The sequence below is a fragment of the Manis javanica genome, chromosome 7 (assembly GCF_040802235.1).
Source record: "Manis javanica isolate MJ-LG chromosome 7, MJ_LKY, whole genome shotgun sequence".
In the NCBI taxonomy this organism is placed as follows: domain Eukaryota; kingdom Metazoa; phylum Chordata; class Mammalia; order Pholidota; family Manidae; genus Manis; species Manis javanica.
In genome coordinates this window covers 33977497-33994814 of record NC_133162.1, presented here as the reverse complement: position 1 = coordinate 33994814, position 17318 = coordinate 33977497, and the positions used below count along the sequence as shown (strand labels likewise).

The window sequence follows — 17318 nt, the reverse complement described above, 5'->3', positions numbered from 1 at the left end:
GTAGAGGGCTAACCTTCTGATACTGTGACAGAAATCTTTAAAAAATACCAGTGGCTTGTGAGGTGATACAATTCTGTTACAATCACCCAAATAAACTCATATTTGACCTTTTTGTGTTAATATTCCAAGGGGGTAATATTGTCAGGGTGTTGTCCCAAATGGATGATTGAGTCTTAATGAGACATGTATTAATATCAACAATCTTTGATATTTAGTAATTTAGAAATGCAGGAAGTGCTTATAGATAGGAATGGTGATCTGTATATATATATATATAAATCTTTACACATATACATAAAAGTGTGTGTGTGTGTGTGTAAAATCTTTCCTTATAGAGTTTATGGTATTAACTTGCCCTCAGAAGAGTGTTTATGATTATTAAATTTAAATTTACTATCCTTTTAACCCTTTATTTTGAAATACTATTTAGAAGGAAATAGAATTAGTTGAAACCTTTCACTATACTAAGTAAACAGAGCCTTATTTTAACAACCTTGCATACCACCATGCCTCAGTTTGTCTACCTGCTCAGCTTCATTTTGCACCATGTCCCTTGCATACTTCACACTCCAGTAATACTGCCACACTACCTGTAGTTTTAGAACTCCCCACCCACAATCATACTTTTTTCACCCGTTAGGCTTTTGTATGTCATGTGCCATCTTCCTGAAATGCTGTTCTCTCATAATCTCATTGGAAATGTTTCTTTTATCTTTAAAGAACCTATAAAGCCTATAGCTTCTCCGCAAAACTTTCCATGAGATCTCCTCTACCTACTCTGATAAAGTCAATCGCTTCTTTCTTTGTCCTATTTCTGAACCTTGCACCTCTTTTATTTATAAACATAATTTGATTGCCTATCTATTCAAGCTATTAGGTTTGAAAACAAAGACCTTGTTTTTATCTTCTTTAAGTAGGGAGTTTTCATTACAGTAAGCCCAGAGCCTTACACATAATAGGTACTCAGTAAATGCTAATTAAACCGAATTATTGATTAAAAGGAAGTTGATGTTTGCACAGCAGGTATATTAGGACAGACTGGGTTATACTACAGTAACAAAAATGCCTCAGATCTTAGTGGATGAACACAGATATTTTATTTCTCACTCACATAGAAATCCATGGGAGTCTAGTCCAAGGTCTAGATTGTTTGCATTTGTGATTCTGCCTTCTCAACACATGGTCCCTCCTTATCCCATGGGAAGGAGGGTTGCACTGTTAGTCATAAATGGTTTAGGCTTGAAGCAACACATATCACTTCCATTCACAGCTCAGTGGTCAAAACTAGTGAAACAACTCTGCCAGTTTGCAAGGGGGCTGTGTTAGAGTGCACATGGATGTTTGGTGAGGAGTTAAATGTCTCTACCTTACTAACTATAAAAGGTCCTTTTCTAATTACAATAATTATGAGAAACTAAAGAAATTGATTACATCTTCAAGGATCTTTTGATCTAGTTGGGAACAGAGAAGATGCAAGACATGCAACTTGAAAATTGTCCCTGTCAAGAAGTACTAATGGAATACGCTTCATCTCAAGGCTTTGTTTTTAGTAATAGATACTGAGTTTATTCAGACAATATCCTCTTGAGAATTGTTCTTGAGTAGAAAACTAAAACTAAAGTGCTGAGAGGATGTACAACAGGGAGAAGAAGGGAGTGCACATGACTACTTACTTGGTGTTAAATTTTAGAATTCTAGATGACTAGGCATTATTTTCTTAGTTAGACCTTTAACTGACAAAAAATTCTTTTGTAGTAATTAGGTTTTTTTTTAAGTACTGTTCTATAGTACCCTAATGATAAGTTTCCTAATATTTTTAACTCTCTCTTCTTTCTTAACAGGGACATTTTTGAAGAAGATAATTATAGCCCCATCCCTATTGTTAATGAAGAAGAATATAAAATAGTCATCAGTAAATTTCCTTTTCAAGATCTAGACCTTGAAAAGGTACAAGCTAGTTTTTAATTCAAGAATTTTCTTAAGAATAAATTCCTATTTATTGCTGCATAGTATTAACCTAACACTGTGAGAATGGTTTCTTTTGGGGAAATTTTTTTGTTACTACTTGAGAAAATTAGTCATGTTTTGTTAACTTGTAAAGGCTATGATATTACTACTGCTGTTATTTTGGTGAAGTTAAGAAGGGACTTTCCTGGGGCTACTGGGAGCAGTTGTCCCAAATGTTAGGTGGATTCCCAGGGCAGGTGTTAATAGCATTGGGTGGATTCCAAATTAGATGTCCTAATTTTTGAGCAGATTTTAGGAATTAGAGTATATTCTAGGGAAAGAGAGGAGAATTTCTTTGAAATATCTGTGGAAGATCTTATTTTGTGGCTTATTTTCTAGAAACATAGAACGTTTATCTTGGTTAAGTAAGAGGTGTATGAAGGCAATAGCCATTTGTAGATTCTTTTTCTGAAGTAGAAATATGTATTTTTGGAGTCAAGATGTGTGAAAAAAAGATAGAGAAATGAAAGTCCACCATGTAGAGTATTTTGGGAATACACCTGATGGCACATGCACATGTTCATACACACACACAGAACTCATGCATGTATCTATCCGGTATCTTTTGGTAGAATCAGATGTCATGGGAAAAGAGTTTCCAGTATTGTCAACTTTTTTATTCTCTTTATCCTTTTTTTTCTCCTTCTCTTCTTTATTATTTTTCCAACTCTTTAAAGTTTAGTCATTTTCTACATTTTTATCCTTTCACCATGAACAAGAGTGAATTCTGGGAGAATTCTGTGAATTGTAATTTTATTTATAACATAAAACTTATAATGTAAATTTTTATGTTATGTATTTATATATATAACCTAAGCATACTATGTGTAATAGTCACTAAAATAGGACCCAAACAACTAATTAAATGCATGGCTTTTAGATTATAGCTAAGTTGCCATTGCATATACTGGTATACCTTGTTTTACTGTGCTTCACTTTATTGCACTTTGCAGATACTGCATTTTTTACAAATTGAAGGTTTTTGGCAACCCTTCATCAAGCAAGTCTGTTAGTGCCATTTTTCCAACAGTATTTGCTCACTTTATGTCTCTTTGTTACATTTTGGTAATTCCTGCAATATTTAAAACTTTTCCATCATTATTATATTTGTTATGGTGATCTGTGATCACTGACTATGACTCACTGAAAGCTCAAATGATTGTTAACATTTCTCAGCAATGAAGTATTTTTTAAATTAAGGTGTGTACATTTTTTTGTAGACATAATGCTATTGCACATTTAATAAGAGTACAATATGGAATAAACATAACTTGAAGCACACTGGAAAACAAAAAAATTAATTTGACCTGCTTTTTGTGATACTCACGTTATTGTGGTGGTCTGGAACCAAATCTGCAATACCTCAAGATATGCCTGTACCTGGTAGTTGTGTCCTAACATGCACAAAAGACCAGAATAATTGATGCTAATTCTATGTTTTTGAAACCTCAGAGTTGTCCCTGTTAAGAAATATTACCAGAATATTCTCCATCCCATAGCTTGATTTTGTTTTCTTTTAGTTACTGTACTAAGTTTGTCCAGGCTGTAGTAGCATCTGTATGAAGAGCATTGGATTTGTTCTGGGTTCACATGCCAGCTCTACCTGTGGCTTATTGTGGGCGAGCAACTTACCCTATTTGGGCATCTGTGCCTCAACTGTCAGATGAGGAAGTTGAACTAAATAATCTCTAATGTCCCTTTTAATCACATTAAACTCTTCTCAATAGGTCTATAGTTGAGCTATATTCATTGGCCTATAATCATTAAAAAGAACTACTCTTAAGGTAAATGCCACATGAAAAATTTTAATGTGACAACTTAAAAAAAGATCCCAAAATTATTTAGTAATGGTCTCTTGGTTATATGTGTATATATTTAATTTTTTTCCTAGTTTTAGTGTAATTTTCCATTAGAACTGTTAGCAAGGATGTAAACCTGTCTCTCAAATAACTTGAGTTGTATTTTCAGTGTAAATTAAGAGTGAGGAAGGAGTAGGACTGAACATCTATGCAGAAATCTGTCTTTTTACAGATAGCTGTTCTAATTTGATTACTACCCTTTGGCTAAAACAAGAACATATTCACATTCTCTTTTTAGTATCATTAAATGAATTCTTAAATCTGAAGTATTTTTCAAATAGTATTGGGCTAGCAAAGCATAAATTGGAGGTGAGTTAGCACTTACATTATCATCAGGTGATTTTAAAGAATAGCAACACTAGTTGATTTTTGTAGTGCTCCTCCTTGAGTTTCTAAATTTGGAAAGGTTTAACCTACCACTTTTGGAGAGACACTGCTCTCTGTGAATGTTTTCACTACTAGCTGCTTGTGCAGGAGGGAGCTAAGGATACATTTGGTCATTCGTATATTTATCATTCACCTACTATGTAGCAGATCCTGTGCTATGTATGTTTTTCAGTCTCTGCTATGAAGGATAGGTAAATAAATAAAGAGGAAATTACAATTCACAGAATTTGGCACTGCTCAATATAGAGGACGCAGCTTACAGAAAGGCTATAATTCTGTAACATAAAGTACAAGGTTGATAAAGTACAAGAGATGAAGATCAAGAAATGAAGATGACAAAGGAGAAAGGCCAGACTATAATAGTTCTTGTAAACAGTGTTAGAGGGGTTACCTTTATCCTGAGGACTCTGAAAAGTCACCACAGGATTTTAAGCTGTAAGAACATTGTCAGATTTGTGATTTAGGAAGATCTGGCTAATGTGTGGAAAAACAAATGGAGAAGAGTTTGACTAGTGACTAGGAGACAAGTCAGGGGATTTTTGCAGTTATTTGTTGAGAGAGATTGGTGACTTGAGTTATGGCCTTGGAATGTGATTTAAGAGATGTTTAGGAGGTAAGAACAACATGGGTTGGTGATTGTGTATAAGGGATGGTGAAGATGATAGAGGGGTCAAGTGTGATAGCCAAGTTTCTGCCTTTAATGGTGGTAGCATTCCCTAAGATAAGAAACACAAGAGGAGCAGACTTAGAAGGAAGCGATGATAATTTCACTTTTGGATCTGTTGAGTATGTTGCAAATGTTACAGCCAAAAGGAGGTGTCCAACTGGTAGTTAGATATATGAATTTGGACTTCAGAAGAAAGATTTGGCCTGGAGTTGTAGTTTTGGGGTAATATTGGTACTTGCATGGTGATTGAAGTCATAAGAGTAGATGAGATCATCCAAGGACAGTATGCATGGTGAAAAGAGAAGATAGGTTAGAACTCTTAATACAGAGCAGTAATTAAGGGATGGCTGCAAGAAGTGGTATAGAGAAGATAGAGAAATAAGTGGAAAACCAGAGTGGATAATGGATACCAAGAAGGAGAGATCATTTAAAAAGCAGGAGGAGGCCAACTGTGTCAGATACTTTAGATAAGTCAGGTAATATGAGAACTGGAAAAGTCCATTGGATTTAACATATGTGAGGTCATTGGTGACCTTGGTGAGGGTACTTACACTGGTATAACTAGGTTGCAATGAATGTAAAGATAGAAGTGTAGATTAGACTTCATTAAGTATAAATAAAGGGCTTTGGTAAAAATCTTTGAGAGACTACATTTTGGAGATTGAGAATTTGCTAATGGACATTGGCTGATAAAGCACTTTAGTGAATAAGCCCACAGTAAACCATTGGCTGCATATCAGTGTTTGCTGATACACTGGTCAGAAAGCTTCTGTAAGATATTCTAGGAGTTACAGAATGAAATGGATACCTTCTTGAATTGGCATCAATCTTTCATTAGAGGTGAGTAAAAGAAGTCTTAGAAGTATTTGATGGTACTGAGGTAGGATTCAGACCCCTAGTTTTATGGCAAACCTGACTCTTATATTATGGATGCAGAGAAGCAGACAGCTAGGCATCTTCTGCAGGATATGTATCATCAGAACATGCAAAGGTATTGATTTATGCTTTCTATGCTGGTTAGAAGTCTGACAATATGACTTAAGAAACAGGTAAATCGCCATATTTTTTTTCTCCAGAAATATTTTGGTTTTCTTTAAAATCTCAAAAATAATGTAGCAGTATGATAGTAAACTTTGGGATGCAAGTATTTACTATCAATTCAAATGTGAAATCAGCTTAATTTTTACATTTTTAAGTTATTAGAGTATCTTTTTCTAAAATTTCAAATACAGTATCAAATTTTTTCTTTCTGCAGCAACCTTTCCCAAAGAAATTCCCCATGTCTCAGTCAGTGCCTTATATTTACATTCAAGTTAAAGAATTTATTTATGCCAGCCTTAAATTTTCAGAATCACTACACCGGAGGTAAGTTCACTAATAAGAGATGTGTCTTTATCCCAGCTATTTTTATGAAACATTAACATTGACCTGCAGGCCATGACTCTTTAACAGATTATTATCTTATTAGAAAGGTTTACACATTTTAACGGTGCTTGGGATTAAATTGCTATAAATCTGACTTCTTTTTTTACTTTTTATTATGTAGCTCTTCACACACACATAAGAATAGAGAAAAATAGAGTAAAAGTAAGCTGATGTGCTTAATAGTTTTGTTTTTTCTCAGATAAACTTGAAGTGAGGATTCAGACAAAATCAGTAAAATTATAATAAAGAATGCTATAGCAAATTGGTATCATACTCATTAATGGAGAGCAGTATAGTAGCTGTTGGTAGCTATAGCCAACTTGATTTTATAGACAAGGATGCCATTTACCTGGTGTGATGAAAGGAATACCCTACTTATGTAGATAGGAAATGTGATATCCCTGTTTTGCTAATAAGGAAATTGATTAAGATCAGAGAGGCTATATTTTTTATCCAGAATCACCCAGCTGCTTAGTTTGAGAGCTGAGATTCTTCTGACTACCATATCAATGAAAGCATCTAGCATATAAGGATCCATCACTTAATGTTATAGGAACATTAATCTTTATGCCACACCTTGTTCCAGCTATTCAGATGGACCCTGCATTACAGTCAGTCATAGGATGTATTTCTAATTGTGAATACTCTCTGGAGGAGAACCTGGTGATGGTGACTGTTCTAATGTCTCCCTCTCTTAAATCCATTCTTCTGAATTTGTATATTGAATAGCAGGAAATGCCCTTCAGTGTGAAACTCTTCTGAATTTTAAGTCATAAAAAGGCATGAAGGCAACTCAGACATTAGTTATTTTTCAAGCCAAAACAGAACAATGGCAGTCATTTTTATTTTATTGTATCTGTGTCTCTTATTGTAAGCTACCATTATTTTGGATTTAAACAATATATAAATAAATGGAGAAAAAAATGTGTGTTCTGCCAGGCAAAATAGTTATCTTAAGTCTTAAACTTTTTCCTTTTGAATAGGGATTCTTTAAAAGATAATTTATTTTTGTTCTTGAATGAGTTGGAGAAGAAAGGAAAAGAAAGGAAGACAGATACCTCATGCAGAGCATCTACTGTCTATGTGTTTCTCACAAACCAAAAAGTATAGTCCCCAGACCAGCAGCATTAGCATCACATGGGAAATAGTTAGAAATGCAACTGTACACCTACCAAACTAGACACTGAAGATGAGGCTCTTGGTTTTACCGAGTTCTTTTGTTGATTTGGATAGGGTCTGAAGCTTAAGAACACTGCTTTAAGCTTCATCATACTCTACCAGCCTCTTATACCAAAGTCTCTGTAATATAAAATACAAAGATATATCTTAAAGATATTAGCATTTAACCTCAGCATAAAACTCACTAGAGGTAATATATTCTCTGTACTACACAACATGACACACACAATATAACCTAGTGTTATATAAACAATGCATACAACTGAGTATTAACTGAAAAGGAAGAACTAACTATTGCACTGGTAGTTTTCTCATTTTATTTTTCTTTAATTTTTTATTAAGGTATTATTGATATACACTCTTATGAAGGTTTCACATGAAAAAACAATGTGGTTACTACATTTACCCATATTATCAAGTCCCCACCCATACCCCAATGCAGTCAGTGTATGCCAGATTCACTGTTTGCCTTCTCTGTGCTACACTGTTCTCCCCGTGATCCCCCATACCATGTGGACTAAACATAATACCCCTCAATCCCCTTCTCCCTCCCTCCACATCCACCCTCCCACACACTTCCCCTTTGGTAACCACTAGTCCCTTCTTGGAGTCTGTGAGTCTGCTGCTATTTTGTTCCTTCAGTTTAGCTTCATTGTTATACTCCACAGATGAGGGAAATCATTTGGCACTTGTCTTTTTCCACCTGGCTTATTTCACTGAGCATAATATCCTCCAGCTCCATCCATGTTGTTGCAAATAGTAGGATTTGTTTCCTTTTTATGGCTGAATAGTATTCCATTGTGTATATGTACCACATCTTCTTTATCCATTCATTTACTGATGGACACTTAGGTTGCTTCCATATCTTGGCTATTGTAAATAGTGCTACAATAAACATAGGGGTGCATATGTCTTTTTGAGTCTGAGAAATTGTATTCTTTGGGTTAATTCCAAGGAGTGGGATTCTGGATCAAATGGTATTTATATTTTTAGTTTTTTGAGGAACCTCCATATTGCTTTCCACAATGGTTGAACTAGCTTACATTCCCACTGCAGTGTAGGAGGGTTCCCCTTTCTCTGCATCCTCGCCAACATTTGTTGTTCTTAGTCTTTTTGATGCTGGCCATCCTTACTGGTGTGAGGTGATATCTCATTGTGGTTTTAATTTGCATTTCACTGATAAGTAGTGATGTGGAGCATCTGTTGGCCATCTGAATTTCTTCTTTGGAGAATTGTCTCTTCATATCCTCCACCCATTTTTTAATAGGGTTATTTGCTTTTTGGGTGTTGAGGCATGTGAGTTCTTTAAATATTTTGGATATTAACCCCTTGTAAGATATGTCATTTACAAATATATTCTCCCTTACTGTAGGATGCCTCTTTGTTCTGTTGATGGTGTCCTTTGCCGTACAGAAACTTTTTAGTTTAATGTAGTGCCATATGCTCATTTTTGCTTTTGTTTCCTTTTCTCGAGGAGATGCATTCAGGAAGAAGTTGCTCATGCTTATATTCAGGAGATTTTTGCCTATGTTGTCTTCTAAGAGTTTTATGATTTCATGACTTACATTAAGGTCTTTGATCCATTTTGAGTTTACTTTTGTGCATGGGGTTAAACAGTAATCCAGTTTCATTCTCTTGCATGTAGCTGTCCAGTTTTGCTAACACCAGTTGTTGAAGAGGCTGTCATTTCCCCACTGTCTTATATTAATTGATCATATATGGTTGGGTTTATATCAGGGCTCTCAAGTCACTTCCATTGGTCTATGGTTCTGTTCTTGTGCCAGTACCAAATTGTCTTGATCACTGTGGCTTTGTAGTAGAGCTTGAAGTTGGGAAGCATAATCTCCCAAGCTTTATTCTTCCTTCTCAGGATTGCTTTGGCTATTCGGGGTCTTTTGTGGTTCCATATGAATTTTAGAATGATTTGCTCTAGTTCATTGAAGAATGCTGTTGGCATTTTGACAGGAATTGCATTGAATCTGTAAATTGCTTTAGGCAGGATGGCCATTTTGACAATATTAATTCTTCCTATCCATGAGCAAGGGATGTGTTTCCATTTATTGGTTTCTTCTTTAATTTCTCTCATGAGTGTCTTGTAGTTTTCACAGTATAGATCTTTCACTTCCTTGGTTAGGTTTATTCCTAGGTATTTTATTCTTTTTAATGTAATTGTGAATGGAATTGTTTTCCTGATTTCTCTTTCTGCTAGTTCATTGTTAGTTCATAGGAATGCAACAGATTTCTGTGTATTAATTTTGTATCCTGCAGCTTTGCTGAATTCAGATATTAGATCAAGTAGTTTTGGAGTGGAGTCTTTAGGGTTTTTTATGTATAGTATGTCATCTGCAAACAGGGACAGTTTGACCTCTTTCTTGCCAATCTGGATGCCTTTTATTTATTTGTGTTGTCTGCTTGCTGTGCCTAGGACCTCCAGTACTATGTTGAATAGAAGTGGGGGGAGTGGGCATCCTTGTCTTGTTCCCGATCTTAAAGGAAAAGCTTTCAGCTTCTCGCTTTTAAGTATAATGTTGGCTGTGGATTGGTCATGTATGGCCTTTATTATGCTGAGGTACTTGCCCTCTATACCCATTTTGTTGAGAGTTTTATCATGAATGGATGTTGAATTTTGTCAAATGCTTTTTCAGCATCTATGGACATGATCATGTGGTTCTTGTCCTTCTTTTTGTTGATGTGGTGGATGATGTTGATGGATTTTCGAATGTTGTACCATCCTTGCTTCCCTGGAATAAATCCTACTTGATCATGATGGATGATCTTTTAGATGTATTTTTGAATTCGCTTTGCTAAAATTTTGTTGAGTATTTTTGCATCTATGTTCATCAGGGATATTGGTCTATAATTTTCTTTTTTTGTGGTGTCTTTGCCTGGTTTTGGTTATGAGAGTGATGCTGGCCTCATAGAATGAGTTTGGAAGTATTCCCTTTTCTACTCTTTGGAAAACTTTAAGGAGGATAGGTATTAGGTCTTCACTAAATGTTTGTTAAAATGCAGCAGTGAAGCCATCTGGTCCAGGAATTTTGTTCTTAGGTAGATTTTTGATTACTAATTCAATTTCCTTGCTGGTAATTGGTCTGTTGAGATTTTCTGTTTCTTTGTGGGTCAGCCTTGAAAGGTTGTATTTTTTTCGAAAGTTGTCCATTTCTTCCAGGTTATCCAGTTTGTTGGCATATAATTTTTCATAGTATTGTCTAATAATTCTTTGTATTTCTGTGGTATTCATTGTGATTTTTCCTTTCTCATTTCTGATTCTCTTTATGTGTGTAGACTCCCTTTTTTTTCTTGATAAGTCTGGCTAGGGGTTTATCTTTTTTTTTATTTTCTCAAAGAACTAGCTCCTGCTTTCATTGATCTTTTTATTTATTTCTGCTCTAATCTTTGTTATGTCCCTCCTTCTGCTGACTTTGGGCCTCATTTGTTCTTCTTTTTCTAGTTTCACTAATTGTGAGTTTAGACAGTTCATATGCAATTGTTGTTCTTTCCTGAGGTGGGCTTGTATCGTAATATACTTCTCTCAGCCCAGCCTTCATTGCATCCCACAGATTTTGCAGTATTGAATTATTGTTGTCATTTGTCTCCATATGCTGCTTGATCTCTGTTTTTATTTGGTCATTGATCCATTGGTTATTAAGGAGCATGTTGTGAAGCCTCCGTGTATTTGTGGGATTTTTCATTTTCTTTGCATAATTTATTTCTAGTTTCATACCTTTGTGATCTGAAAAACCATTTGGTACAATTTCAATGTCTTTGAATTAACTGAGGCTCTTTTTGTGGCCTAGTGTATGATCTCTTCTTGAAAATGTTCCATGTGCAGTTGAGAAGAATGTATATTCTGTGCTTTTGGGTGTAGAGTTCTGCAGATGTCTGTTATGTCCATCTGTTCTAATGTGTTGTTCAGTGCCTCTGTGTCCTTACTTACTTTCTGTCTGGCTGACTTGCCCTTCAGAGTGAGTGGAGTGTTGAAGTCTCCTAGAATAAATGCATTGCATTCTATTTCCCCTTTTAATTCTGTAATTCTGTTATTATTTGTTTCACATATGTAGGTGCTCCTGTCTTGGCCGCATCAATATTTATAATGCTTATATCTTCTTGTTGGATTGACCCCTTAATCATTATGTAATGTCCTTCTTTGTCTCTTGTGACTTTCTTTGTTTTGAAGTGTATTTTTTCTGATACAAGTATTGTAACTCCTGCTTTTTTCTCCTATTAGTTGCATGAAATATCTTTTTCCAACTCTTCACTTTTAGTATGTTTATATCTTTGGGTTTAAAGTGAGTCTCTTGTAGGCAACATAAAGATGGGTCTTGTTTTTTTATCCATTCAGTGACTCTATGTCTTTTGAATGGTGCATTCAGTCAATTTACATTTAGGGTGATTATTGATAGGTATGAACTTATTGCCATTGCAGGCTTTACATTCGTGGTTACCAAAGGTTGAAAGTTAACTTCTTTACTATCTAAGAGTCTAACTTAACTCACTTGATATTCTATTACAAACACAATCTAACGGTTCTTTTTCTCTTCTCCTTTTTCTTCCTCCTCCATTCTTTGCATATTAGTTATCATATTCTGTATTGTTTGTCTATCCCTTGATTGACTTTAGGATAGTTGATTTAATTTTGCATTCACTTAGTAGTTAACTGTTCTACTTTCTTTACTGTAGTTTTGTTACCTCTGGTGACAGCTATTAAACCTTAGGAACACTTCCATCTATAGCATTCCCTCCAAAATAGACTGTAGAGATGGTTTATGGAAGGTAAATTTTCTCAGCTTTTGTTTATCTGGAAATTGTTTAATCCTTCCTTCAAATTTAAATGATAATCTTGCCAGATAAAGTATTCTTGGTTAGAGGCCCTACTGCTTCATTGCATTAAATACATCATGTCACTCCCTTCTGGCCTGTAAGGTTTCTGCTGAGAAGTCTGATGATAGCCTGATGGGCTTTCCTTTGTATGTGATCTTATTTCTCTCTCTGGCTGCTTTTAATAGTCTGTCCTTATCCTTGATCTTTGCCATGTTAATTACTGTATTTCTTGGTGTTGTCTTCCTTGGTCCCTTGTGTTGGGAGATCTGTGCACCTCCATGGCCTGAGAGACTGTCTCCTTCCCCAGACTGTGGAAGCTTTCAGCAGTTACCTCCTCAAAACCACTTTTTACCCCTTTTTCTCTCTCTTCTTCTGGTACCCCTATAATGCTAATATTGTTCCATTTGGATTTGTCACACAGTTCTTTCAATATTCTTTCATTCTTAGACATCTTTTTTTCTCTGTGTGCCTCAGCTTCTTTGTATTCCTCTTCTCTGATTTCTATTTCATTTATTGTCTCCTCCACTGTATCTGTTCTGCTTTTAATACCCTCCATTGTGCTCTTCAACAATTGGATCTCTGACCAGAAATCATTCCTTAGTTCTTGAATATTTTTCTGTACCTCCATGAGCATGTTAATGATTTTTTTTTGAAATCTCATTCAGGGAGTTTCATGAGGTTGATTTCATTTGAATCTTTTTCAGGTGTTGTAGTCATAATTTTACGTTGAACCAGGTTTCTTTCGCATTTCATTTTTGTATATTTGGCCCTGTAGTGCCCAGAAGCTCTACTCTCTGGAGCGACATAGCCACTGAAGCAATGTCGGGAGTCACAGGGGAGCGGTAGTGGTCCTGGGGGTAGGAAAGAGCTGTTTCCTACTTCCCGGCTGCTATGCCTGCCTCCACTGCCTGAACCAGTGGGCCGAGCACAGAAGTATAAGCCCTATGCTTTGCATTTGTAGTTGCTGTAGACGGATCTTCCCTCTGGCTGGCCTAATGCCAGGATAGGGTTTCCTGGTTTGCGAGCCAGGTGGAGCTAGCCGGGAGAAAGGTACAGTTGACTGTGTATCACAGAGGTGGTCCTTGGAGCTGTGTAGCCAGCCAGGGAGCTGGAGCACTTAAGATCAAGAAAGTTCCCAACCTGCTGGGCAGAGTGCGCCTGGACAATTTTTCTACCTGTCCTTTCTCCTGAGCAGTAAGCTCTATGCAATCCTTGCCCCTTTAGCAGCCCTCTTGCTGTTAGGAAGTCTCTCAGACTGCCCGCCTTTCTTTTGTCCCAGAGCAGCCAGATATGCATCCCTACTTTCCACAAGTGGCTGGAATCTCAGTCTCTTCAGGTATTCTCCCTGTTATAGCTTTCCAACCCCCTTATCATTAGAGTACCATGAAATGTAGGTTTGTGCTCCCAGAGCAGATCTCCAGAGTCAGGTATTCAGCTGTCCTAGGCCTCCATTCCCTCCCCGCTCCATTTCTCTTCATCCCTCCGGTGAGCTGGGGTTGGGGAAGGGCTTAGTTCCAACTGGGCCTTGGCTTTGGTACATTACCCTGTTCTGTGAGGTTTATTCTTTACTCCAGGTGTATCCAGTTTGGCACAGTCCTCTTTCCTGTTGCTCTTTCAGGATTAGTCGTATTAATTATACTTTTGTATTATATGCAGTTTTAGGAGGAAGGCTCTGTCTCACCTCTCACGCCGCCACCTTTAATCCTCTGTGTGCACTGGTAGTTTTCAGTGGTGGTGCTCTAACGGTCTGAGAGCCACCGATAATTTATGCCTATCTTGTTTTTCATTAAACATTCAAGTTCTGAATATAGATGCAGGTTAATGCAGTGGTTAAGAACAAAGCTTCAAACAGATTTTTGTTTGAGTCTTGATGATAACACTAGCTGTAGTAGGGCACTGGGCAAACAACTTAATCTGTTTAAGTCGTGGTTTCCTCATGGGTAAAATCAGCCAAATAACTCATTGGGTGATTGTGAGAATTAAATGAGGCAATGCTTGTGTACAGAGCACTCAGTATGGTGCTTGGCATATGGTTGGCACATAGAACCTATGAGGATGGGGAACTTCAATATTAGATATGAGACCAGTGGGGTTTGGAGTGTTTCCATTTTAATTTGTAAGCAGGGGGAATTGTTGAAGAATGTTAAAAAAATTTTTTTTATGGAAATACCATTGATATACAATCTTATATTAGTTTTAAATATACAATATAATGGTTCAACAGCTACCCACATTATTTAATCCTCACACCCACTAGTGCAGTTACTATCTGTCAGTATAGGAAGATGTTATAGAATCATTGGCTGTGTTTTCCACACTGTACTACTATCCCCATGACCAACTTATATTATGTTTCAGAACTTTTGTGTTCCTTTATGAAGAATTTTTAACTAAGGAATGACATGACAAGAGTTATATTTTAGAAAGTTTACTTTGGCCCCACTGTGAATAAGAGATCGAAGGAGAGGGTAAAAAAAATAGTCATGTTGAGTTAGTGAAGTTATCTCAAGAAAGAGATAAAGAAAGACTGAAATAGTCAAGATCAGTGGTAACAAAGAGGAAGGAACATATACAAGAAGCATTTAAGAGCCTGAAATTAGGTTCTCATGAATAATTAGATAAAGAAGTTAAGGGATAGAGAACAATTTGACTTATATCAGGTGGACTTAAATTTGTTTATATGCTTTCAATAGATTCTTGTTTTAACTAGTTATCTTTTTAAACAATGATACATGCATTCACCTGTTATTTTGAGGTTAACATATGCAAGTGAAAGGGAGAAACAAGAAGTCTCTCTTTTAACAGCCATCCAACAACTTGGCTCAAATGTTGTGTTTGAGAATTATTTTGAAGCTGCAATCTTTAATATATCACATTGGTTCCCCTCATCTTTTCCTTTAAATGTATAGATTACTTTAACATTTTCTAAATTGGAAGTATTTATAATTTGCTTGTCCTAATAAGTACTTTTTAGTATTCAATCTAAATGTTGGTTCTCAAAAAGTACAGTTGAGATATTGTTAAACTTTAGCACTTTGGAATTACCTTTTATTTTGTTTTATTTACAGAAGAGAGACAGTGACTCTCTAATTCCTACTTGTTTTCTTTACTGCATTTATCACACCATAGGTAAAGGCCCATTATTTGTAATATCATATATGTTTATATAATTTCCCCTAAATCCTCCTGAGTGGCTGACTAGAACTAGAATTGCCACCTCAGTCTGAGTTTTTTTGTATATGATCTCTTAGCATTCTAAAAAGTAAATGTTGTGTACTACTGCTATAACACAAAAAATTGTCAATTTTTTCCTTCTGTATTTGATAAAAAGGTGTTTCCCTTTTATTAGTTTAGTATCCAGTTCTGGGTAACTGTCTATGATAAGTTATTCATCCAACAAGGCTTTTATGCTTACAATTTAAGATTATGCTTTACCAAATACACTGACCATTTTCATTTTGTTAATGAGAATAATAAACAGTTCAGAATACAGAGAGACAGCATTGTTTAATTTAAAAATATGTCACTCTAAATTTATTCTGAATTACCAGCTTTCTAACATATATTTTTATTTTGAATTTACATCTGTACTTGAATTGAGCTACTAAAGTAGCTTTTTGTTGTTGTTGTTATTAAAGAGTCAAGGAAGAAATCACTTCCTGTGTTTAAAGCTCTTCCTTCATGTTAAAACATATTTTGGAGTTAAGTTTTTAGAAGTTTCAGAAGATGTTTCAAAGTTTTTACAGTATGAAAGTTTGGTTTTCTTCATATATATGAATAAAAGTAGGGCCAGAGAATTAATCACTCCATGAAGTCTCCAAAATCTTAATTATTTGGTTGCTGTCAGGAACCATCTGTACCTAATATGATCTTATAAGAATTTTCGGTTTGCATAAGAGGTTAAGCTGTAAAATATTTTAGAGACTTATTGTGTATTACTATTTAGTTGCTGTGAAATGTTCTTTAAAAATTAGCAAGAGTACAAGTTAAAGGCACAAAGGATAAAGAGTTTTTAAAAATTGCCCAATTAAGATAAAAACTTTATGGGGAAATACTGGTATTGTCAGGTGAATCTTGCTGGCACAACATAACATAGGTTCTCATAGGTTTTCTTTGCTTTTACTTATGGAAGAAAAAGTATGCATTGACTCAGCATTCAGGGAAGTTCAGGGAAATTAAACAAAAGACATTATCGTGGATAACTTTCATCTGAGAAGGATGTTATACAGGGTGTCTTTAAGCGTAAATTGAGTGTGTCAGAAAAGAAACCAGAGGAGCTGGCAACCACCTTGTTTTTATCAGGGTGAGTATGTTGCTTGTTCTAGGGACACTGTTGATAGATCAGAGGTTTCTGAGAATTTGATGCCAGACAACTCTGAAACCCTATTGGTGGTATGCATGTTCCATGGGAAGTCTTGAATTTAGATATAAAAAATGAGTGAGAAATATTCTCCTCAGGTCTGCCAGAATTAGAGTTAGCAGAAATTGAAAAGAGTGCCTGCGTTATCATGGAGAACATTAGAGTAATAGTGACAAGTACCTATGTTTTCTCAAATCTTGCTTTATTTACATTTTTAAGTTGAATACTCTAGTAAATATTTGTGCTTCATAGATTTTTAAGAGTAGTATTTTAATAATATAGAAAGTAAAAGTGTGCTAAAACTTTAGCCTATGCTTAATTAAGGCACTTGTTCTCAGTTGGGGTAATTTTGGCCCCCAGAGTACATTTGGCAAAGTTTAGAGACATTTTGGGCTGTCACAACTAGAGGGAGGGGTACTACTTGCATCTGTTGGGCACAGAGCCCGGGGAGGCTGCTGAACATCCTTCAGTGCACAGGACAGGCCCCCACAACAAAGAATTACCTAGCCTAAAATGTCAGTGGTCCTGAGACTAGAAAACTTCATCTAAGGACAGCTTAACTGTTTTGATAGTAAAGATGTATACAAGAAATCATTATTTACTTATATTGAAG

At 35.8% G+C, this 17318-nt stretch overlaps 1 protein-coding gene across 6 annotated transcripts in view; it reads left to right on the top strand.

The window, feature by feature from the left end:
- The window catches only part of EXOC6 (exocyst complex component 6), a 278392-nt gene that overhangs the window by 163000 nt on the left and 98074 nt on the right, over positions 1-17318 (top strand). For all 6 annotated transcript variants that reach the window (XM_073240691.1, XM_073240690.1, XM_037015771.2 and 3 more), the window contains 2 exons: positions 1842-1947; positions 6176-6285. In XM_073240691.1, the coding sequence (XP_073096792.1) occupies positions 1842-1947; positions 6176-6285 (216 nt within the window). The remainder of the gene's footprint in view (positions 1-1841; positions 1948-6175; positions 6286-17318) is intronic.